This window comes from Cnephaeus nilssonii, assembly GCF_951640355.1.
Source record: "Cnephaeus nilssonii genome assembly, chromosome: 14".
Lineage (NCBI taxonomy): Eukaryota > Metazoa > Chordata > Mammalia > Chiroptera > Vespertilionidae > Cnephaeus > Cnephaeus nilssonii.
The window spans coordinates 38,055,246-38,080,214 of record NC_137085.1 but is presented as its reverse complement, the minus strand read 5'-3'; the positions used below and the strand labels follow the sequence as shown (position 1 = coordinate 38,080,214).

Below are 24,969 nucleotides of genomic sequence, written 5' to 3'. Positions count from 1 at the left end.
GCAGATTATATGATCTTTTATGCACAAAGTTCTAAGGAATGTGGAAAAATACCACTAGAAAAGTAAGCAAGTTTAGCAAGGTTTCAGGATACTTTATCAATGTAAATAATTAGTTGTTTCTAAAAATGAAATTAAGAAAAAATACCACTTATAATAGCATTAAAAGAAGTTAAAATACATAGGAAAAAATTAACGAACTACAAATCCTTTATACTTACAACTATAAAACATTTCTGGAAAAAAAGTTAAAGAAGATCTAAATAGATGGAATGATATACATAATCAAGCAAGGTTGGAAGACTGACTTAATTAACATGGCAATTTTTACCAAACTCCATAGGTTTCTTATAATCAAAATACCAAAAGACTTTTCTCCTGGAAACTAACAAGTGCCTATAAAGTACATATGGTAATGCAAAAGATACATATTAGCCAAAACAATTTTGGATAAGAATAATGTTGGAGAATATCTAATACTTGATGTTAAGGTGTATTTTATAGCTACTTTATTCAAGAAAGTGCTGTAGTGGCATAAGAATCTATCCTAAGTAATAAAGATGTAATATGCAAATGGTCGTCACAACGTGAAGCATAATGACCGACCGCATAATGCCTGGATCACGGATCAGCAGGGAGGTGGGGCAGCGAGCTACAAGCGGGCAGTGGAGAGCTACAGGAGGGGGCAGGGCAGCAAGCTATGGGGGGGGGGCGGGGAGAAGGAGGGGGAGAGGGGCTACATGAGGGCGGCAGCGAGCTACTGGTGAGCTACTGGTGCACGGATTTGTGCACAGGGCCACTATTATATAAAAGCCAAGTGACCATTAGGACGTAATGCCTGGAACGACTGGTCGTTGTGACGTGCACTTACCACCAGGAAGCAGACTCTTAACACAGGAGCTGCCCCCCAGCCCACAGGCCCTGATAGCTGATGGGGCCTGGAGGTTAACCTCCTGGTCCCTCCCCCAGCTGGCAGGCCCTGATCACCTGATTGAGGCCAGCCAGCCAACTTCCCAGTCCCTCCCCCCTGGCCAGCAGGTCCTGATTGCCCTATCGGGGCCGGGCCCCAGGCTGGGATGGGGAACCAGGAGTGGGTGGCGGCAGATGCAGGTGGCGAAGGTAGGAGGATGGGGGAAGGTGGGGAACTGTGCAGTGGTGGTGTGTGGGGGCGAGGGAAGGAGGATGCAGGGAGGCAGGGAATCGCGAGGTGGTGGTGTGTGGGCAGCGAGGGAAGGAGGAGGCGGGGAGGTGGGGAACCTGATTGGCCCTGATTGCAGGTCAGGCCTAGGGACCCCACACATGCCGGAATTTCATGCACTGGGCCTCTAGTAGTCATATAAGTAAATAAGGTAAAATAGAGTCCAGAAATAAATCCACCGAGTAATATATAGTTAATATATATTTGTTTTCTTACAAAGTTAAGTCCAGTTAAGTAGGGGGAAGAATAGTCCTTACAACAAATGGTTTTGAAATAACTAATTATTATGTGTGTGTGTGGGGGGGGGGGAAGCGAGGGGGGGAATCAACACTTAACCTTAAATGGTAAATGAAATTTAGCTTGAAATGGAACATAGTCCTAAACATAAAGGGCTAAGGGTATAAAGTTTCTTTGAGTCCTTGTGGTAAGTAAAGATATCTTGGGTTTTAAAAAATGCAGATATAGAAGAAGAAAAAAATTAATTACAGTTTATGAAAATTAAAATTTTCTGATTTTTGAAAGACACTTAAAAATGAAAAAGGCAAACTGATCAGTTGGGAAAAAATGTTTGCAACACATATAACTTAAAAGACTTATCCAACATGTATAAGGAAGCCAACAGCCAAATAAGAAATGAGCAGACAGACACATGACTAGGTGTGCCTTTGTTACTCATCAGGAAAATGCACAATAAAACGATTCTTTTAGGACTTTAGATGTCAAAAATTTTAGTACATTAAAAATTAAAATTAGGGCATCATGGTCATTACCTTTTGGGAGTATGTGTAATGATTCTGGAGAGCATGAGGGAGCTTCTGAGTTGTTGGTAATGTTCTGGATCTGGATTTTGGGTGCGTGAGTGTGTTTAATTCTTGAAAATTTATTGAATTTTATACTTAGAGTTAGGTATTCCTATGTAGTAGTTTACATTTTAATAAAAATATTTTCCCAAAATGAACAGGATTCAGAGGACAAACACAAATAACCCATGAACCTATATTATGATGTGTAACTATTTCTTGTGAAATTGTAATTAAAACTAGGATGAAATTGGCAGTGACATTGGCAACATTTAAAATGTTTGAAAATGTTAAGCATTTGTGAGGTTATGGAGCCATATAAATTTTAATCTGCTGATGTTAGTGTAATCTGGACAAAGAATTAATGGTGTATTCATTAATGGGATATAGTATAGCAACAATAATGAGATTCAATGTAGATAAAATTAGAGATTATTTTGTAGAGTAATACACAGGAAAATATGTGCCAATATTTTCTTCTTCTGCAGTATAGAAAGATGCAGAGGTAAAATGCATTATTTAGAAAATCATTCATAGGTTAAAAAACACATAAACTAAATAAAAGCAAGATCATGATTAGTGAGTGGTAGGGAATTTGATCAAGGAGCACATCAAGTGCTCCTAGGTGAGGTATGGTATTGTTTTGTTTCTTGGCCTGGGTAGGAAGATTCAGGGGTGTCTTTTATTATGATTTTTAAACTGTATTACATGTTTTTGTATGCTATATTTCCCAGAACAGTAAAGATATTTACTGAAATATCTTTTAAAAGTTAAAAATAAAACTGCAACTCCTCAACTAGTAAGGCTTTAAATATTGAGACTTTCGTTTGTTTCTGATGGATGTCATAAAGGTGGCTTTCTTATTTTGTAAGATGCTGAGTTTAGATATATCTAAGATCTCTTTCTATTCAAAGCCTCTCAAAAAAAAATTAAAGTAGTTCTGCAGTTTATATTTAGCTCTGATATTGTAAAAACACTTCTTTAAATATACATTTTATAATTTAGTTGTATAATTCAGACTGGATTTCTCTCTCTCTCTTTTTTTTTTTTTTTTTTTTTCCGGGCATCACAATTGTCTTAGAATTTTGAATAAAAACATCTTTGTGCTAATAAACAGTGAATTCCTTTTCTTTCAGATGCAGAGGTCCACTTCATTGGGAGCACCACAGATTTCACAGAAAGTGATTCCTCTCTTGGAACTTGCAGGTGTTGAATATGGTAAAATGAAAACCACTTTAGGAAATTTTCCTTATTATAAATATCTTTACGGGAATAATTTTTATTTTGAAACCATATAAAAATTTCAGGCAATAGCAGATATTTGTATGTTTTCCAGAAATTTTACTAAAATTTCTTTAAAACAGTATAATTTGGGTGTTCCTTAAAGTTACTTTTCCAGTGAGAATTTTGGTACATAAAAGTTGAACTCAATTGCAAGGACCACTGGTAATTAAATTATCTTAATTCTGCTGTGAGCTAAGAGATCCCATGAAACTTTGTAGATGTCTATTTATAATATGTTGCTTAGTTATGTGGAGAATTTTGTTATTGTAAGTTTTTAGTTTTTATATTTTCCTTTTTTATTAAAGGAATAAAATCAAATCTTAATATATACTTAACGCATGAAAACTGCTAAATATTTTGACATCCAAAAACTGCTTTTTCTTGGCTACATTGGAAATAAAAATAAATGTATTTTTCAGTTTTTAAGACTTTTAAAATTGCTAAGTGTTAAATAACAGAAATTGCTATGTTGATTCTCAGGTTTCTAGAGAATGTTTTCCTTTGTGTGTGGTGACAAGGATGGAAGGGGAGGGAGGGTTGAGGAGGAAGGGGATGTTTGTGAGATTATCTACTCTAAATTCAGTCTTAGGTTATTAGGGATATACTTGAGCTGGTTTTAGCTTCCTTTAAACTTTCTTTTAATGGTTTTACTAGTTTTTGAGTTCTTTTTCAATAACCAATTCTAGAAATTTATAATCTATACTAGAGGCCCAGTGCATGATTGAGTCATGCACGTGTAGGGTCCCCTACACGCTTTCGCTTTTCGCGGTGGAGCTGGGTGCCTGTGCGCTGGTGCACCAGGCCTTTCAGAAGCCTCCAGCTCAGCGGAGGCTTCTGAAAGGCCTGGTGCTCGAGCAGACAGGCACCCAGCTCCCCCACTTTTGATGGTCCGCGGCCGCTGAGGGGGGCTGCCGTGGACACCTGGCTACCCTGCCGTTGAGAGGCGCAGCTGGGTGTCCATGGCAGGCCCCCTCAGCGGCCGCGGATCTGGCCGTTGAGAAGCGCAGGGGGCGGGAGTCCCGCCCCCTGCGCCTCTCAACAGCAGGGTAGCCCCCCTCAGTGGCAGTGGATCCATGCCTCTCAATGGCCGGATAGGCCACCCCGAGTCCCGCCCCCCAGCCTCCCGCCGCCCAATCGTGGGCGTAGCGGAGTGATGGTAATTTACATGTTACTCTATTATTAGATAGGATATATATATATATATATCTCCACATATATATATATATCTTATATAATAAAACCCTAATATGCAAATTGATCAGCAGAACGACTGGTCGCTATGACATGCACTGAACACCAGGGGGCAGATGCTCAGCACAGGAGCTGCCCCCTAGTGGTCAGTGTGCTCCCACAGGGGGAGCGCTGCTCAGCCAGAAGCCCTGAGCCTGGCTCATGGCTGGTAAGCACAGTGGTGGAGGTGGGAGCTTCTCCCGCCTCCACAGCAGCGCTAAGGACCCCTCTGGGCATGTCCGCCTGCTGGCTTAAGCTGGCAGGCAGACATCGCCCAAGGGGTCCCGACTGCGAGAGGATACAGGCTGGGCTGAGGGAACCCCCCCTCCCACGCCCCAGTGCACGAATGTTGTATATTGGGCCGTGTGTGTGTGTGTGTGTGTGTGTGTGTGTGTGTGTGTGTGTGTATGTGTGTGTATGACATAGTATTCCATCTCAGTTTATTCATTCAAACATCCAGACCTGCCTTCTGCTTTTAGTATTGCAGAGTTTGTAACTAAGTCCTTTTTTGCTCCAGGTAGAATGAGCATGTTGGTGTGTTCCTTTGCATATTCATAATGTGCTAATCACTCGCATTGTCATTTGCTATAAAGTTTAACCAGTTTTAGATAGACCAATGATTTTAAAAGGTGATGTTCATTAAGGTAAACATTGCAGTTTATAATTTTCAATACTTTCTTGTCATTAAGAATGTTATTTGTTCAGATATAATCTCTGTATTTTTAAGATTTCTTTTTTATCTTTATATTAATAAAAAAATAAACCCTAGTGTATTAGTGCTCATATTTACTTTAGAAAAATTATAAATGTTATTAAGTAAATCATTGTTATTGACTTAAACAATGTTCTCTGATATTTAGAGTCAGAGGAGGAATTTTATGATGCACCTTGTAGTCCCGTGGAAGAATATTTTCAGTCAACAGCTAGTGTTAAAAGTTATCAACAAAATAAGCTTCCAGAACTGGATTGTTCAAAAAATATGATTCAGTATAAAATAAGATTTGAAGTGCCAGAGGTATGCACCATTGTAAAGTTGATATTTGTTTCTTATTTCTATTCACAACTTATTTATATAGTGTTATTACTAATAGGCACTGTTGCTTTCATTCTGTTTACGCCGAATCCAGGTGTTATTGTGTTGTCCTTCCTTTTTGTGTGTGTATATGTATGTTTGTGTGCTTATAAAATCTTTCCTAAATTTTAAATACATATTTATGTCATATGTATACCTCATAAATCCATATATAACCATCATCTACATAAGCAGTTGTTTGATTTAAATAATGATCATTTCTTTTCTCCAGGTATCGGTTCAATTTTATCACCTTGTTGAGGATTGTGAACTACCTGTGGTAGAAATGGTTGTCTTAGGATTGGGCACAGAAGTAGAACTTAGAACATTTGATTTGAAAGCCAATGCCTTTTTGAAAGAATTCTGCTTAAAATGCCCAGAATACTTGGGTAAGAATCTCTCTTTTAAAATAAGTAATTTTAGTAATTGACTTCCTACTGTAGAGTTTTTAATACTCTAGGCATTAAATAAGTATATTTGCTAAAACATTCTCAGAAAAATATTATATTATGAATTAGTATATATCTCTATCTCTATCTATCTAGCAATCTATCTATCTATCTATATATATCTTTTATCTTTCACTTGGGAATCTAGGTAGACCAGATAGAAAATGAAGATAATTTTTTATTTTTATGGACAATAAAATAGTCATGGTTAAATTTTAAATCTTTTTAACTTAATCCTTCAATACTGAATTTGTTTCCTATCCTATATAATAAAACACTAATATGCAAATCGACCAAACTGCGGAACAACTGGTCACTATGATGCACATTGACCACCAGGGGGCAGATGCTCAAAGCAGGAGCTGACCCCTGGTGGTCAGTGCGCTTCTGCAGGGGGAGCGCTGCTCAGCCAGAAGCCGGGCTCACGGCTGGCAAGCACAACGGTGGTGACAGGAGCCTCTCCCACCTCTACGGCAGCGTTAAGGAGCAGCAAGCCTGGCTTCTGGCTGGCAAGCGCAGCACTGGTGGTGGGAGCCTCTCTCACCTCTGCTGTAGGCGGGCAGTAAGGAGCAAGGGGTACTGGACTGTGAGAGTCCCAGACTGTGAGAGGGATGTCTGAATGTCAGCTTAGGCCCGATTCCAATGCACCGGGTGTCTAGCTGATACTGTAACATATTATCACAAACTCAGTGTCTTAAAACAATACAAATTTGCCCTAACTGGTTTGGTTCAGTGGATAGAGCATCGGCCTGTGGACTGAAGGGTCCCAGGTTCGATTCCAGGCAAGGGCATGTACCTTGGTTGTGGGCACATCCCCAGTAGGGGGTGTGCAGGAGGCGGCTGATCGATGTTTCTAACTATCTCTCTCCCTTCCTCTCTGTAAAAAATCAGTAAAATATATTTTTAAAAATACAAATTTATTATCTTAAACTAGAGGCCGGTGCATGAAATTCATGCACGGGGGGTGGGGGAATTGTGTGTCCCTCTGCCCAGCCTGCACCCTCTCCAATCTGGGACCCCTCGAGGAATGTCCGACTGCCCGTTTAGGCCTGATCCAGGTGGGATTGGGCCTAAACGGGCAGTCGGACATCCCTCTCACAATCTAGGCTGCTGGCTCCCAACCGCTCGCCTGCCTGATTGCCCCTAACTGCTTCTGCCTGCCAGCCTGACCACTCCCTAACCACTTCTTTGCCAGCCTGATCAACACCTAACTCCTCCCCGGCTGGCCCGATTGCCCCTAACTGCCCTCCCCTGCCGGCCTGGTCACTCCTAACTGTCCTCCTTGCAGGCCTGGTTCCCCCCAACTGCCCTCCCCTGAAGGCCTGGTTCCCCCCCAATTGCCCTCCCCTGCAGGCCTGGTTGCCCCTAACTGCCCTCCCATGCCAGCCCGGTCACTCCTAACTGCTCTCCCTGCTTGCCTGGTCACCCCTAACTGCTCTCCCCTGCTGGCCTGGTCCCCCCAAACTCCCCTCCCTGCAGGCCTGGTTCCCCCCAACTGCCCTCCCCTGCAGGCCTGATCTCCCCCAACTGCCCTCTCCTGCAGGCCTAGTCGCCCCCAACTGCCCTTCCTGTAGGCCTGGTTTTCCCCAACTGCCCTCCCCTGCAGGCCTGGTTCCCCCCAACTGCCCTCCCTTGCTGGCCTGGGTCCCCCACAACTATCCTCCCCTGTAGGCCTGGTCGCCCCCAACTGCCCTCCTCTGCTGGCCCGGTCACCTCTAACTGCCCTCACCTGCAGGCCTGATTGCCCCTAACTGCCCTCCCTTGTAGGTCTGGTTCCTCCCAACTGCCCTCCCCTGCTGGCCTGATCGCCCACAACTGCCCTCCCCTGCTGGCCATCTTGTGGCGGCCATCTTGTGTCCACATGGGGGTGGCCATCTTGTATGTTGGAGTGATGGTCAATTTGCATATTACCTCTTTATTATATAGAATATCTTTAGATCAGAAGCCTGACATGAGTCTCAACAAGCTTAAATCAAGGTGTCAAAAGGAATTCCTTTTTTGGAGCCTCTAGGACAGGGGTGGGGAACCCTTTATCTGCAAAGGGCCATTTGGATATTTATAGCATCACTAGAGGCCCAGTGCATGAAACTCATGCACTGGTAGAGTCCCTAGTGGCTGGCAGCAGCTGGCCGGGGTACTCCCTCCCTTCCCCCGGCCGGCCCCGCCCCCTGGTCATATTGCCGGAAGAACTCCCGGTTGAGGGGAAAATTTGCATACTACGCTTTTATTATATAGGATTTGTGGGCCATACAAAATTATCAACTTAAAAATTAGCCTGCTATATTTGGTCAAACATTTAACTCACCCCTAATGCCTTGGAAGGGCCTTATATGGTCTTTGATATTCCCCACCCCCTGCTCTAGGGAAGTTTCATTTCCTTTCTCACTCAGGCTTTGACAGAATTCAATTCATGTGGTTTAAGTCTTTTCCCCTGCTGACTGTTGGCAAAGGCTGTCCTTAACTCCTAGTGGAATCTCTGGGTTCTTGCACATAATCCCCTACATCTCAGAACAAGCAAAGGATATTAGATCTTTCTTATGCTGTCATCTCTCTAACCTCTTCTTTTGGCTTTTGATTCCACTCTTAAAAACTAAGGTGATTAGTTGGGCATATGTGGACCATCCAGGATAATTTCTCCTTAACTTTACCTTTGCAAAGTCCATTTTGTCATTTGAGATATTTTTAGGTTTTGGGCAATTAGAGCACAGACATCCTTGGAGAGGGGAGCATGGCATCATTTTACCTACCACAAACATTTTATGTTCCATAATCATAATGGATAAATTACATGATACCTTAGAAAATATTTCCATTGCCTATGTTAGGCATTTAGGAGGGTATTATTCATATTTCCTCCTTATAATTTTGTGTTTTCCCCTAAAAGATAATTCTGAATGGTTGATGATCAAGACAAACTATTTATTTATAATGTTGATGCATTTTACTTACTTTTCTTTACTAAATAGTTTGGCGAGGAATTCTGATACCATGTTCAATAAAAGTGGTGAGAGTGGGCTTCTTTGTCTTGTTCCTGATCTTAGAGGAAAAGCTTTTAGTATGTATGATGTTAACTGGGGTCATGTCATATATAGCATTTATTATGTTGAGAAATATTTTCTCTGTACTCACTTTGTTGAGAGTTTTGCCATAAATGGATGTTGAATTTTGTCATAGGCTTTTTCTGCTTCTGTTGAGATGTTCATATGCTTTTTATCCTTTATTTTGTTAATGTGGTGGATCACATTGATTAATTGATTTGTGGATAGTGAACCATCTTTACATCCTTAGAATGAATCCTACTTGATCATGGTGTATGATCTTCTTAATGTATTGTTGAATTCGCTTTGCTAATATTTTAGTGAGAAATTTTGCATTGATGTTCATTAGGAATACTGCTTATAATTTTTATTGTGGCATCCTTGTGTGGTTTTGATATCAGGGGAATGCTGGCCTCTTAAAATGAGTTGAACGTTTTTCCCCCCTTTTCAGCTTTATTTCAGTTTGGTAAATATTTGGTGCTAATTCTCCTCTGATGTTTGGTAGAATTCACCAGTGAGGTCGTCTAGTCCTGGGCTTTTGTTTGTTGGGAGGTTTTTGACTGTTGATTGAATCTCCTTATTACTAATTGGTTTACTATTTTATGTTTCTTTTAAAAAAATATTTATATTGATTTAAGAGAGGAAGGGAGAGAGAGAGAGAGAAACAGCAATGATGAAAATCATTGATCAGTTGCCACCTACACGCCCCCTACTGTGGATCAAGCCCACAACCTGGGCATGTGCCCGACCAAGAATCAAACCCTGACCTCCTGTTACATAGGTTGACGCTCACCACTGAGCAACACCATTCGGGCTATTTTCTGTTTCTTGATGATTTAGATTTGGAAGATTGTATGTTTTGGGAATTTATCCATTTCTTATAGATGTCCAGTTTGGTGGTATATAATTTTTCATGAATACAAAGTCTCATGCTCCTTTGTATTTATGAGCTATTTCTTATAATGTCTCCTCTTTTATTTTACTTACTTGAGTCCTCTCTTTTCTTCTTGGTGAATCTAGCTAAAGGTTTGCCAATTTAATCTATTTAAATTTGGAGGATTCTGTGGATTATGTTGCATTTTTTCCTCAAGAGTAGTATGATTGTTTTAATCCTTCCTTCCAGTCTCTAGATACTATTGTATAATATATTACTTACAGCATAAGTAATTTAGTGATGATAATTTTATGGGCTTTATATATAATACTCTTCTATAGCAGTTTCCCACTTAATAGATTTTGAACAGAAGCAATAATACTAGTAACATCTGATTATATGCTATAGGGTTTATTTTAATCTATATTAATATACAGGAAAACTTAGTTTCTCATAACATACCTAGTTGATTTCTTCTCAACAATTAGGTTTTCCTGGAGTCTGATAAATTTTTTTGAAGCTATTTCAGTAGCTCAGGGCCAGAATTCTCTTCATATCTTTTCATTGTTCACATTAGCCATTATGCTTTTTTTTTTTTTAAACTGATTGCTACTTTTTTTTTTAAAAGCTTACCTCCTAACTGTGTTTGGCAGGATAGAGATTTTAGCATTTTGCATAAGAGAAGGGAAATAAATTGTGAGGAGAATTATGTTTTTAGAGTTTAAAATAAAGGACAATAGACCTGAGCTGGGTAAGATAGAATCCAAAGCTCAGAACTGATATAGAAAATTCTTCTTTTCCAATTTTATATTTAATAGCATTGCCTGAATTTATACTCACTTAGTTTTACTATGAGAGAATAATTTAAAAAATTATTTTTAGATGTAAACGAAAAGCCAGTTTATTTGATAACAACACTGGATAACACAATGGAAGATCTGTTAACACTGGAGTATGTGAAGGTAAGCAGTACCATTTATATCTGCTTGCTGTGGTAAATGTGCAGCTGAAATGTTATAATCAAATTTTGTAAGTTTAGTGTTATTCAGTTTAATCATGATTCTATTGAAATCTCTATCATGCTTAAAACTTTAAGAGTGTTTTGTGCTCTATTAAATAGAACACTTCATATAGCAAATGAGAAGTCTTCATCTAATAGAAATAATCTGCAGTTTTTTTCCCCCATCAGGGTATCAAAAAGAAAGAAACTCTTTAATCTTGATCCTATTTATTGTGATATATGATGTGAGATGCTTTCACTTCATCTCACATCATATATTTCCTACAATTGTTCTGAAATCACCTAATTTTCCTGGTGTCAGTGACTCCTGGTGTCATCTCTTTTCTACTGACTTACGATATCCATTTTATCATGTGTGTTTTTATATATACCGTGGTATACTTACGATTTAGTCCATGTTTTCATTGACCTATTTTTATGTAAGTGCCATATCTATATATATAAAAGCCTAAGCGACCGTCACAACCGAAACAACCGAATGGATGGCTGAACAGGCTGCATGGGGCGACCAGACCAGCGGGGGGTGGGGGAGGGGGCGGCGGGGATTAGTGAGGGCCGACCAAACGACTGAGCAGTGAGCTGTGTGGGGTGACCAGGCCAGCGGGGGCGGGGGGGACAGTGAGGGGCGACCAGGTTGGTGGGGGGCAGTTGGGGGTGACCAGGCCATTGGGGGGGGCAGTTAGGGGTGATCAAGCAGGCAGACAGGTGAGCAGTTAGGAGCCATTGGTCCTGGATTGTGAGAGGGATGTCTGACTGCCAGTTTAGGGCCTGTGGGATCAGGCCCTAAACTGGCAGTCGGACATCTCCCGAGGGGTCCTGGATTGAAGAGGGTGCAGTCTGGGCTGAGGGGACCCCCCATGCACGAATTTCATGCACCGAGCCTCTAGTCCTATATAATCCTCTTTAATAAAATGGTAATATGCAAATTAACCATCACTCCGCTACATAAGCCACGCCCACCAGCCAAGCCACGCCCACCAGCCAATCAGGGCGAGTATGCAAATTAACTCAAACCAAGATGGCTACAGCCACAGAGAGCAAGGTTTCCCAGGTAACAGAGCAAGCCAAGCTTTCCATAGCCGTTGCAGGCCTAAGCCTCCACTCAAGCTACAAAGTTTCAATTATAGAAGGTAAACAAATTCAAACAAATGGCGGCAGAATGGAGCTTGAGAGAGCAGGCCAGGGTTGCCGGCGGCAACAGGGGAAGCAAAGCTTTCCACACACCCTGGCCAGGCTCACACGCTTAAGGTTACAAAGTTTCAATTGTAGAAGGTGAATTAACTGCCACAGAAATGGCTGCTTCCCCGGAGGGAGCCCTAGGCTTGGCTCCGCTCCAGGCTACAAAGTTTCAATTGTAGAAGGAAAATAAATTCCAGATACCAGGGCCTCACTTGGGTTGCCAGGGGGTGTGGCTGGCCTGCAAACCACCACAGGCCCCTCGCTCAGGTGGCCCCACACCCCAAGGGAACCCCACCCTGATCCGGGACACCCTTCAGGGCAAACCAGCTGGCCCCCACCCCTGTACCAGGCCTCTATCCTATCTAATAAAACAGTAATATGCAGATTGATCATCACTGCAACACACAATATAGCTGCCCCCATGTGGTCAAAGATTCTGCCCCCATGTGGACACAAGATGGCCACCACAAGATGGCGAGCAGGAGAGGGCAGTTGGGAGGCACCCTGCCTGCAATGGAGGGCAGTTGTGAGGGACCAGGCCTGCAAGGGAGGGCAGTTGAGAGGGACCAGGCTTGCAAGGGAGGGCAGTTGGAGGTGATCAACCCTGCAGGAGAGGGCAGTTAGGGGTGACCAGGCTGGCAGAGGAGGGAAGTTGGGGGCAAACAGGCTGGCAGGGGAGCAGTTAAGCATCAACCAGGCTGGCAGGGGAGTGGTTAGGGGGTGATCAGGCTGGCAGGCAGATGGGGTTAGGGGCAATCAGGAAGGCAGGCAGGCAAGCAGTTGGGAGCCAGCAGTCCTGGATTGTGAGAGGGATATCCGACTGCCCGTTTAGGCCCGATCCCACCAGGATCGGGCCTAAACGGGCAGTCGGACATCCCTCGAGGAGTCCCAGATTGGAGAGGGTACAGGCTGGGCTGAGGGACAACCCCCCACCGTGCACGAATTTCGTGCACCGGGCTTCTAGTCCTATATAATAAAAGGGTAATATGCAAATTGACCCTAAAGGTGGAACAACTGGGAAAGACTGGTTGCTGTGACATGCACTGACCACCAGGGGCAGATGCTCAACATAGGAGCTGCCCCTTGGTTGTCAGTGCACTCCTACAGGGGGAGCTTCGCTTAGCCACAAGCTGGGCTGACAGCTGTGAGCACAGCGGCAGTGGCGGGAGCCTCTCCCACCTCCTTGGCAATGCTAAGGATGCCCAATTGACATCCCCCAAGGGCTGCCAGGTTGCCAGAGGAATGTCTGACTGCCAACTTAGGCCTGATTCTAAGGGGAGCGGGCCTAAGCTGGCAGGTGGACATCCCCTAAGGGGTCCCAGACTGGAGAGGGCACAGGCCAAGCTGAGGGACCCCCCCCCACCCCCGAGTGCATGAATTTTTGTGCACCGGTCCTCTAGTTATTTTAATAATTACTTCATAGTAAGATAATGCTGAAAGAGTAATTAACACAGAATATTTAGATATTTGGTGGACAATTCTGTCACAAATTTTGTTTTCACATACAGGAAGAATTAGGAAGGACCTTATATAGTTGTTGATGACAATGATTGTTCTCCATACTTGATAATATTTAATTTTTTACTCTTGATAATTTAATACTTGCCATCTGCCAAATTTCTTTTGCTCTGTGGAAGCAGTTGTTCATTTAGGTAATTATATTTATAAATAGCTGGAAGTTTTCTATACATGTCTATTAGGACCATTATATAAGTGTATTTACATGTTTTTTAAAGATTTCTAACAGATTTCTTTTATTCTCTTTGGGTAGGCTGAAAAGAATGTACCCAACTTGAAAAGTGCCTATAACAATGTTGAACAACTGATTAAGGTATAAGTGAATAATAATTTTTAAATTAGGTACAGTATTTCTAAGTGAGTAATATATTATGAAAATTATTTTATAGCTAGAACGCTAAGATCTTTGAGGATAAAAATGGAATATTATAAATTGGATCCTTTGTACCACAAAGCCTAGTGCCTTATAACAGGGCAGTCAAATAAATATTCACAGAGTACTAAAACCAACTTTGTTCTTTAGGTGAATTTTTCCTCTTTGGATATTCATTTGCATACGGAAGCACTCCTGAATACAATAAACTATTTTAATAATTTCCTTCCACAATTGGAGGAAAAGTCAGCCTCAGTGCATGTTGCAGAGACAGAAGACAAGGGAGAGGTCATTAAAAAAATAGGTATGTTTCTTTAAAATTCTTTTTTTTTTAACCAAGTAGATTAATAAATTTGGCTTTGGCTCTGTTAACTTACAATATTGTCTTCAGAATCTTATTGCCTAACTTAAAATCTAGAAAGATTCATTATATACCAGGCTAATTTTAGAAAATAATAGTAAAGGAAAATGATTACTGCTGAAGAAAATGTGCCTTTTATTTATTCTATCATTCTTTTAAGTTGAAGATTATACTATGAAAGTATTTGGTTTATATTAAAATTTATGCATTTAATATCATTACTTTAAATGAACAAAACAGAGCTAACAATTTTTGAGTAATATCAGTGTATATTTTTAAATTAGAATACTTTTTAAGTGGGAAAAGTTGCAAGTTCAATAACAACAGGTATCACCTAGTAATTATTAACTCTCAAAAGATTTATCATTTTGAAGCCAGCAATATCTTAGTTTCAAATGTTAGCCTCATCTAGCATCCTTTTTTGTGTGTGTGTCTATTTGTTTGCTTTTGTTTGGCTTTTTGTTTTCATTACATTTGATTGTTTTTTAGAATTCCTAATTTATAAGGGAATTTCTTGCTTGTTTTCAATTGAACTGCAAATCAGGTTTTTCTCTAGTATTACTTTTATTTGTTGTGATATTTTATTTACTTAATAAGTGTAGTGAGGTAGCTACAAGTTTTTCCTTATGTTTTACAATATGACTTTATTGCAGCTTCAAGACGATACAGGCATGAAGATATTACCTTGCAGATCTTAGCAGAATTATCATGTTTACGGATCTTTATTCAAGATCAGAAACATAACATTGCTGAAATTAAGATTGAAGGTAATAAAATTTCAGAAAAATAAATCCAAAACTGTTACATGAAAGTAAAGGCATTTAACCATTCTTTTATTTTTGTAGGGCTTGATTCTGAGATAATTATGAGGCCTTCAGTAACTGAAGTAAATGCAAAGCTAAGGAATATAATTGTATTGGATTCTGATATAACAGCTGTATATAAAAAGGTATGAATTTATTTCTATTAACTAATAGTACATTTTTGAATTTAATTTTCTTTAATTAGTCATGGGTATAAATTAATTGTCAGATTTTAGCTATGTGGCTTATTATGTCTTTGGTTTTGGATTTAGGCATAATTGGGTTCTTATCTCTACTCCTAATCCTGAATTCTGTTTCTTTATATGTAAAACTAGAGGCCTGGTGCATGAAATTTGTGCACTTGGCGGGGGAGAGGGGGTCCCTCAGCCCTGCCTGTGCCCTCTCACAGTCTGGGAGCTCCGCGATCTATCGCCCCAAAGAGGTAGGCCCTACCCACCCAGTCGGGGCTCTGGGATGGATTGCCCCGGCAGAGGGAGGCCCCACCCACCCACTGCCAATTAGCCTGGGCCTCCCTCTTTGGGGCAATCATGGAGGTTCCCCCCCTCCCCCGATTGATTGATTGCCCCGCCGGCTGGTGGCCTGGGCCTCCCTATGCAGGGCAATCATGGGGCGATAGCCGGTCCCCCGATCAATTGCATCGCACCTGTCTTGGCTGGCTTGGCACCAGTGGGTGTCATAGCGTGGTCGTTCAGAGGTCATCTGGATGGTCCTTCTGTTCAGTCATTTGGTCAATTTGCATGTTATGTTTTTATTATTATAGATTATTATAGACTAGAGGCCCATTGCAGGAAGATTCCTGCAAGAACAGGGCTTCCGGTGGGCTTCCCTCCCGCCACCGCCACCTCTCCCACCCCCCCGCCCCGTGATTTCCCTGCCGCCTCTGCCCCCCACCCCACGATTTTCCTTCCGCTGCCCCCCCACCCTCTGCGTTTTCCCACCCGCAGCCGTCACCCACCCCTGCGCTTTCCCTCCCGCCACCGCTGCCCCATGCTTTCCCTTCTGCCCTACACTTTTCTGCTGCCCGCCGCCCGCCGCAGTCTCCTGCCGCCGCTGCCGCGCGCGCCGCCCACCCCGCCCGCGCTTTCCCTCCCACAGCCGCCTTGCTTTCCGCTTTCCCTCCCTCTTCCTTCTATGCTGTCGTCAGTCTTCACTCCTCCCTCCCTCAGTGTATGCAAATTAACCACCATCTTTGTTGGGTTAATCTGTATACTCGCTCTGATTGGGTGTGGGCGTAGTTAAGGTACGGTTAATTAGCACTTTTCTCTTTCATTAGTGTAGATGAGGATTAAATATCTTATAAAAATGAGATAAATATAAGTAATCACTCCTAGAACATAGTTGCAGGGGAATGGGGGCGGGGTTGTGGAGGGATGGGTAACTAGTAAATGCCCTTTTCACTTTTTCTTTTTTTCTCTCTCTTCAAATACTGTGAACTTTGTAATGCATTTCAGATTTCACGGGCAGAGTGTCTGAAGTCATATCGAATGAATGAGCTTTTTTAAAAAGTTTATTTTCATCACTGCTTACTGGTGTAGCTGTTACAGTGTTAAGAGTCCATTGAACTGGATGGCTAGTAGTTGAAGGATGGGTATTTTGTTATTGACTGTAAGACTGTAAGGTTCTTGAATTAGATACTGTTGCGTAGTTGGACACATAATTTTTGAACAGTGGAGCATTCAGGTAAGATGGTATATTTAAGGTAGTGAAGAGTGTCAAATAATAGTAGGATAAGAAAAGGCTGAGGTACTTGGTTAGGAAGTCAGAGTTTGGAGTGTGACAGAAAGAAAAGAAATAGATGAATAGGTTTCTCCAATAATACTGATGAGATACTGTTATGACCTGATTTTTATATAAACAAAAATCCTAACTATGGCTTGTTAGCATGAAATAACAAGAGTTTCAAAACAGCAAAGATACATGACTCATAAGAATGAGGTGTGGTTAGCTTCTGTTGCTTTTGTTTTAAAAACCAGGGGCCCGGTGCATGAAATCTGTACACTGGGAGGAGGGGGAGAGGAGGAGGGCTCCCTCAGCCCAGCCTGCCCCCTCTCACAGACTGGGATCCCTCAGGGGATTTCCTACTGATGGCTTAGGCCCGCTCCCCATGGGAGCCACAGTCTGGCCTCCCTCTATGGGAGGTGACCGGGCTGATCAGGGGAAGGCGCCAGCCCCATCACCCTGCTGCTGCAGCCACTGACAGCCACCACAACCGCCAAGGTGTTTTCATCAACACGGACTCCAGTCCTTTCACCATGAAAAAATAACAATTTTAGGCATTTTCAAGATGTATCTTTCATAGGATAGGACATTTCTTTTTTTTTTTTTATCCTCACCTGAGGATATGTTTCCATTGATTTTTAGAGAGTGTGGAAGAGATAGAAACATCAGTGTGAGAGGGACACTTTGATTGGCTGCCTCCTGCATGAGCCCTGACCTGGGTCCTGGCCAGGGAAGAGCCTGTAACCTAGGTACATGCTCTTGATCAGAATCGAACCCGGACCCTGCGGTCGGCAGGCTGAGGCTCTATCCACTGAGTCAGACTAGCTAGGGCAGGATATGACATTTCTTAGCCCCTCCTAGGGCAGGATATGACATTTCTTAGCCGCTCCAGCAGTGGACTTTCATTTTTTCTCCAGGAGTGTGGTGGAAAAACCCTAGATTACCTTCTTGGATTCTTAGTACCCAAGTTACCAAGAACACTGCAAATGGCGGCGTACAGGGAGCTTAGCCAATGAGCGGTAGGAAAAGGTGTTTACGCTCGAACTGGTTTGACTCAGTGGATAGAGCGTTGGCCTGGAGACTGAAGGGTCCAAGGTTTGATTCCTGTTAAGGGCATGTACCTTGGTTGGGGGCACATCCCCAGTGGGGAGTGTGCAGGAGGCAGCTGATCGATGTTTCTCTCTCATCGATGTTTCTGACATCTATCCCTCTCCCCTCTTTGTAAAAAATCAATAATATATATATATTTTAAAAAGGTGTTTCCTCTGCAGCCCATGTGCAGAGGATCCCCTGTGTTGTGTCCATTGGACTAGGGGCGTGTCCCCGGCCACCGGGGGCATGCCCCCAAGCCCACCAGCCGCGTGTTCGCTGTGTCGCTGGGCTGGGGGGCATGGACCCGGGCTGCTTGCACTTGGCACCCCGCCTGCTTGTCCCAGGACCCAGCCCATTTGGTGCCCCCGGCCGCTTGTCCTGGGACCCAGCCCGCTTGCCACCCCAGCCGCTTGTCCCGGGACCCGGGCTGCTTAGTGTCTGCACCTGTAGGCCCCTCCTGGCCAGGGGCATTCTGGGACCCTGTCCGCTCAGGGCCTATACATGGGCCTACAGGCTTGGAATGTTCTGGGTCTTGAGGATGTTCCTGGGACCCAGGCCGCTCGGTGCCTGCATATGGAAATTAACCTGCCATCTTTGTCGGGTTAATTTGTATACTCCTGATTGGCTGGTGGGCATCGTAGAGGTACGGTCAATTTGTATCTTTCTCTTTTATTAGTGTAGATCATAGTGGTTAGAGCATTGAAGAAGACATCCATTTTATTTGCCCTATCTGGAAAGTAAAGCTCAAATAAATGCATTTACTAAAAGTCATAAAAGAAGTTAGTAATGGAACCAATATCACTCATGCCCTTTTCTTTTTTCCCCTGTAATTTTATTTTTAATGCATCTATAAGGTTAAAAATCCAACTTACAAAAAAGGCTGCTAATGAAAGTTTCTCACTTTTATCTTTTTGCCCCACTTCTGTTTTCCTCTCCTTTGATTCCAATGTAAATGAGTTTTAAACTATCTACCTGGTTCTGTAGGTCACTACATGTCAGAGAACCAGAAGGACAAGCTTTTTGCATTAGATCACAGCTTCCTAGGTACTGTGCCATGGCACACTATGATGTCATGAATGGGTTTAGGTATAATGATATATTGAGCCCCTCAGCTTTCTGGGCAGCAAGGTAAAGGACACCTGAGGTCACTCAGACTATTATGACTCCGTCCTAGAGAAGCATTCTCCCTTTACCTTAGTACCATTATACAGATACCATTGTTATTGATCTGTGCCATAGCTGAAAAGGATTCTAACTGATCTGACATTCTTTTTTAAAAAAATTCTTTATTGTTTAAAGTACTACATATAGTATTACAAATATCTCCTTTTTCCCCCATTGACCTCTTCCCGGCACCCCCCCCCCCCACCACCGCACATGCCCTCACCCCCTAGTGTCTGTGTCCATTGGTTATGCTTACATGCATGCATACAAGTCATTTGGTTGATCTCTTACCCGCCCCCTTCCCTCCTCTGCCTTCCCTCTGAAGTTTTATGGTCTGTTAAATGCTTTGGACTCTGATCTATTTTTGTTCATCAGTTTATGTTGTTCATTATATTCCACAAATCAGTGAGACCATGTGATATTTATCTTTCTCTGACTGGCTTATTTCTCTTAGCATAATGCTCTCCAGTTTCATCCATGCTGTTGCAAATGGTAAGAGTTCTTTCATTTTTATAGCAGCATAGTATTCCATTGTGTAGATATACCACAGTTTTTTAACCCATTCATCTGCTGATGGACCCTTAGGCTGTTTCTAAACTGTGCTGTTATGAACATAGCGGTGCATTTGTCCTTTCTGATTGGTGTTTTGATTTCTTGGGATATATTCCTAGAAGTGAGATTACTGGGTCAAATGGGAGTTCCATTTTTGACTTTTGCACTTGGATGTCGAGTGTGACTCGACACGGTTAGCGTCGGTAGCAGGAATCGAGAAAAAAGCAAGCGAGTGCAAAGGGTTAAAGGTGGTGGTGGTTATATATGTATCTGTTCAATGTTCCTAACACCGTTTATTGAAGAGACTGTCTTGATTCCATTGTATACTCTTGCCTACTTTGTCAAATATTAATTGAGTGTAATGGCTTGGGTCGATTTCTGTGTTCTCTGTTCTGTTCCATTGTTCTGTATGTCTGTTCTTATGCCAGTACCAGGCAGTTTTGAGAACGGTAGGTTTGTAATATAACTTGATATCTGGTATTGTGATCCCTCCAACTTTATTCTTCTTTCTCAAGATTGCTCTGGCTATTCGGGATCTTTTTTTATTCCATATGAATTTTTAGAGAGTTTGTATGTCTGTGAAATATGCCATTGGTATTTTAATACAAATGTGTCTCAATATATGGTCTATATTTGAAATATCCTGTATGCATTTGAGAATGTATGTTCTGCAGCTTTGTGGTGAAGTATTCTAAAGGTGTCAATTAAGTCCATCTGATCTAGTGAGCCATTTAGGATTGCTGTTTCTTTGCTGATTTTTTTGTCTAGAGGATTTATCCAGTGATGTCAGTGGGGTATTAAAGTCCCCTACTATGATTATATTGTTGTCGATCTCTCCCTTGATATCTTCCAGAATTTTTTTTTTAATGTATTTGGGTGCTCCTGCATTGGGTGTATATATGTTTACCAGAGTTATATCCTCTTATTGTACCAATCCTTTTAGTGTTATGAAGTATCCTTCCTTATCTCTTGTTATGGCCTTCACTTTGAGGTCTATTTTGTCAGATATAAGTATTGCTACCCCAGCTTTTTCTTCATTTCCATTTGCCTTAAAACTATTTTTCTATCCCTGATTGACATTCATATGAGGTAAGATATCATTGTAAATTATTTTCTTACCTTTTCTTTATATAAAAGTTTTTTTAAAAAGTGAACATTTAAAAAATCATCCAGTTAGTAATGCTTGTTAATTTTGGGTGGTAGGTACACATGTATATCTAACTATTCTAGAGTTTTCTGACTTTAGTGATACTGGCTTCATAAAATGAGTTTGGAAGGGTTTTCTTCTCTGTTTTCTGAAAAATTTGTGTAGAGTTGGTATTATGCCTTAAATGTTTGGTGGAATTTACCAGTGAAGTTATTTGGCCTTCAGGTTTTCTTTGTGAAAAGACTTTAAATTATTATTCATTTCATTATTTGATGTAGGTATAACTAACTTTTCTTCTGAGCCAGTTTTGCTAATGTGTGGTTCTTTTGGAATTTGATGCATATATATGGTTTTGTTTCTAGTATTATTTACATTTTTATTAAAAATTAAGATAGTACAAAATATTATACAAATCTTATGTCCTTGCCGTTTTTTCCATTGCTCTTATTTATAGTTTTTAACCGCATATAATTGCATCCTTAAACAATATTTTTGCCCAGATTTGTGGTCCTTTGGAAACATATTTTTTTTCCTAATTTTTAAATATAGCATATACACAAAAGCATGTAATGTAAAGTACAACTGTAAAACAAAGGCCTTTATACCCAACTCAAGCCAAGTAATAGAACATCAGAAGTCAGCAACATGTCCTAACCTGACTGCATTCTATTGTTTCCTCACAGAGTTAACTATGTCCTCATTTTTGCATTTTTAATAAATTTTACCAATTATGTATGAATCCTTAAATAGCACATTGTTTCATCCTGCACACACCCCCACTTTTATTTTATTTTTAAAAATATATATTTTATTGATTTTTTACAGAGAGGAAGGGAGAGGGATAGAGTGTTAGAAACATCGATGAGAGAGAAACATCGATCAGCTGCCTCCTGCACACCCCCTACTAGGGATGAGCCCGCAACCAAGGTACATGCCCTTGACCGGAATCGTACCTGGGACTTTCAGTCCGCAGGCCGACGCTCTAGCCACCGAGCCAAACTGGTTTCAGCCACACACCCCTTTTTAAAAGGGCATCATGTATTTGTTTGAGCCTTCCTTTTTTCATCCAACTGTTATATATTTCAGACGTATCCATGTTGATGTGTATAGATATAGTTGATTCATTTGTATTACTGCGTAGTCTTCCATTGTATGAATATACCACTGCTTATTTATTCATTATTCTATTGATGGATGTTTACACTTTTTCTACTCTTTTGCTTTTGTGAACATTACTGCTATACCTAGTCTTATACATGTGTGTTAGTATGTTCTTATACATATCTCATGCAAGCATTTCCAGAGAATATTTTTAGTGGCACATGTACTCTCAGGAGCAGTGGAAGAGACATTTGGTGTTTTGCTTCAATCTCAGTGCTTGGAATTGTTAGTCATTAAATTTTTTGAAGATCTGGGATATATAAAATGGTGTTTCAATTTGCATTTTAACTAATTAAATTACAGGTCTTTTCATATATTTATGGGCTATTTGTGCTTGCTTTTCAATAAAATGCATGTGAGTTTAACTAAGGTGTTTGCAAACATTTTCTGTAAATAGATTGCAAATATTATAGGCTTTGTTGGTCATGCAGTTCTTGTTGAAACTATGTGAGTCATTGAAGTGTGGATGCATCTATCTATAGTCTATATATATAAAACCCTAATATGCAAATAGACCAAACAGTGGAACAACCGAACAACTGGTTGCTATGATGTGCGCTGACCAACAGGGGGTGTGCAGGGAACATGGTGGGCATCGTACGCAGCAGGATGGTAGAGCAGGTGAGCGGGGGCACCAGACCAAGGCTGGTCACAGTCATCGGGGCGAGCCTCTGGTGGTTACTGAAAATTCTTTGCTCCCGCGTGCCTTGGTCCTGCCTGGGACTTGTACCTGCTGCCAGCGCCAGCCCCGCTTGTACCCACTGCCAGTGCTGGAGCCACTGCTCACACCCACTGCCAGCACCCAGCGCCAGCCCCAATCCACTCAGTGCTGTCAGCAGGTGCAAGCAGCGGCTGTAAGCCCCATTTGCCCCTTCTGGCTTCTCCACCTACCCTTGCTCCTGAGGGGCGATTGGGGCCAGCAGCCTCCTCTTGCACCCACTGCTGGCTATGGCCCCGCTCGCACCCGCTACCAGCACCAGAGCTGCGCTCATACCCGCAGCTGGTGCCCGGTGCCACCACTCGCACTCACTGCTGGCACCCAGCGCCAGCCCCAATCGCCCCTGAGGCTTCTCCACCTCCCCTGCTCCTGAGGGGCGATTGGGTCAGCAGCCACCACTCACACCTGCTGTTGGCGTTGGCCCCACTTGCACCGCTGCTGGCACCAGCCTCAGTCGCTTTGTGCAGTCAGCAGGTGTGAGCGGGGCCAGCGCCGCTAGAGCCTGGGAGCGATGGAGGCAGGAGCAGGGCTGCTGGCAAATGGGACTGGGGGCCGTGGCGTGGGCTGGGCAGGGGCGCGGAGGGTGGGCCAAGACCCGTACCTGTGCCCACCTCAGCCTCTCGGCTCACAGTTCCTTTCAAGGTGCACGAATTCGTGCACTGGGCCCCTAGTATGTAAATAAGTGATTTGGCTATGTTCCAATAACATTTTAATTTATTGGATAATCGATATATGTAAAGAGGTAATGTGCAAATTAGGCCGGGACGCCGTAATGGTCATGACCAGCTCAGGAGGAGGGGCCTGGCACGGGTCCAGAGCCTGAGAGAACAACAGACAGGGCGGCCCGTGCCCGGCCCTGGAGCCAGAGAGAACAACCCGCGGGAGGGCTGCGACACTGGGCTGCTGGGGCCGGAGTGGAGACACAAACCCGCAGGGGGGCCGGGTTCAATTCTGATCAAGGGCATGTACCTAGGTTGCAGGCTCCTCTCTGGCCGGGGCCCAGGTCAGGGCTCATGCAGGAGGCAACCAATCAAAGTGTGCCTCTCACATTGATGTTTCTCTCTGTCTTTCCCTCTCTCTTCCACGCTCTTTAAAAATCAATGGGAAAATATCCTCATGTGAGGATAAAAAAAAAAAGAAGGAAAGAAATGTCATATCCTATGAAAGAGACAACTTGAAAATGCCTAAAGAAAGTTGTCATTTTTTCGTGGTGAAGGGACTGGAGTCCGTGTTGATGAAAACGTGATTTTTCTAAAAGTTAGATAATTTTGCCCTAAACTTTTAGGTCTTTAATTCTACTTGGAATTTTTTTTTATATGGTTGAGGCTATAATTTCACTATTTCCACACTGAATTTCCTAGTACCATATATTGAGATAGCTGTCTTTTTCTCACTCGTCTGTAGTACTATGTCTATTAAATATTAGATGTAGATATGTGAATAGATTGGTTTCTGAGCTCTCTATTTATTTGTTTATCATTGCATCAGGAGCAAATACATAGTATTAATTTGATGCTAGATACTGTTCTAAGTGCTTTATAAGTGTTATTTAATCTCCCTGTAAATTATTCTTCATTTCCGCTCATGTATCCTTCATTTCTGACTGGTTCTTTTTTATGGTTTTCATGCTTCTTTTTAATGCTGTTGAAGTTCTACTAAGTTCATTTTGCATCCTTATAAACAGTATTTTGAATTCTGCATCTAGTAGATTGTCTCCATGTTGTTTAGTTCTTTCCTGGATTTTGTTCTGTTTTGTCATTTGATATATGTTTCCTTGTCTCCTTATTTTGATAGCCTCCCTGTGTTTGTTTCTGTGTATCAGAGAGCTGTTATGTGTTCCGGGCTTGGTAGAGTGGTCTTATGTTGTAGGTTTTCTCTAGGGCCAGTGGCACAGCCTCCCTGATACCCACGCTGGGCACTGGGGTCGCCTAGGAGGTACAGGCCCAGGTCTGCTGCTGCCTATGTTCTGCCCAGGGTCTCCCAGCATGAGCTACAAAGTGGTCTGCAGATGGATGCTAATTTTAATGGGCTTGGAGGTGCCCAGGTGAAGCCAAACTGTAAACCAAGGTTGGCTGCTCCTAGCGCCAGGCTTGGGGCCCATTAGCAAAAGGTATGGGGCACCTGGAGGCCAGTTGCTGCTTGTTTGAGATTGTAGGAAAGTCTGAAGCACAAGCCAAGAAAGGCCATTCATATGGGAA

The 24,969-nt window shown here is 42.3% G+C and overlaps 1 protein-coding gene across 6 annotated transcripts in view; it reads left to right on the top strand.

Annotated features, from left to right (window-relative positions):
- Window positions 1-24,969, top strand: part of VPS13A (vacuolar protein sorting 13 homolog A) — a 215,167-nt gene that overhangs the window by 78,465 nt on the left and 111,733 nt on the right. For all 6 annotated transcript variants that reach the window (XR_013814532.1, XR_013814533.1, XR_013814534.1 and 3 more), the window contains exons 24-31: window positions 3,132-3,213; window positions 5,370-5,524; window positions 5,814-5,970; window positions 10,825-10,904; window positions 13,914-13,973; window positions 14,184-14,337; window positions 15,048-15,161; window positions 15,240-15,343. Coding sequence is in view for 3 of the 6 variants with exons in the window: in XM_079790912.1 (XP_079647038.1) it covers window positions 3,132-3,213; window positions 5,370-5,524; window positions 5,814-5,970; window positions 10,825-10,904; window positions 13,914-13,973; window positions 14,184-14,337; window positions 15,048-15,161; window positions 15,240-15,343 (906 nt within the window). In the remaining 3 variants the exon portion in view is untranslated. The remainder of the gene's footprint in view (window positions 1-3,131; window positions 3,214-5,369; window positions 5,525-5,813; window positions 5,971-10,824; window positions 10,905-13,913; window positions 13,974-14,183; window positions 14,338-15,047; window positions 15,162-15,239; window positions 15,344-24,969) is intronic.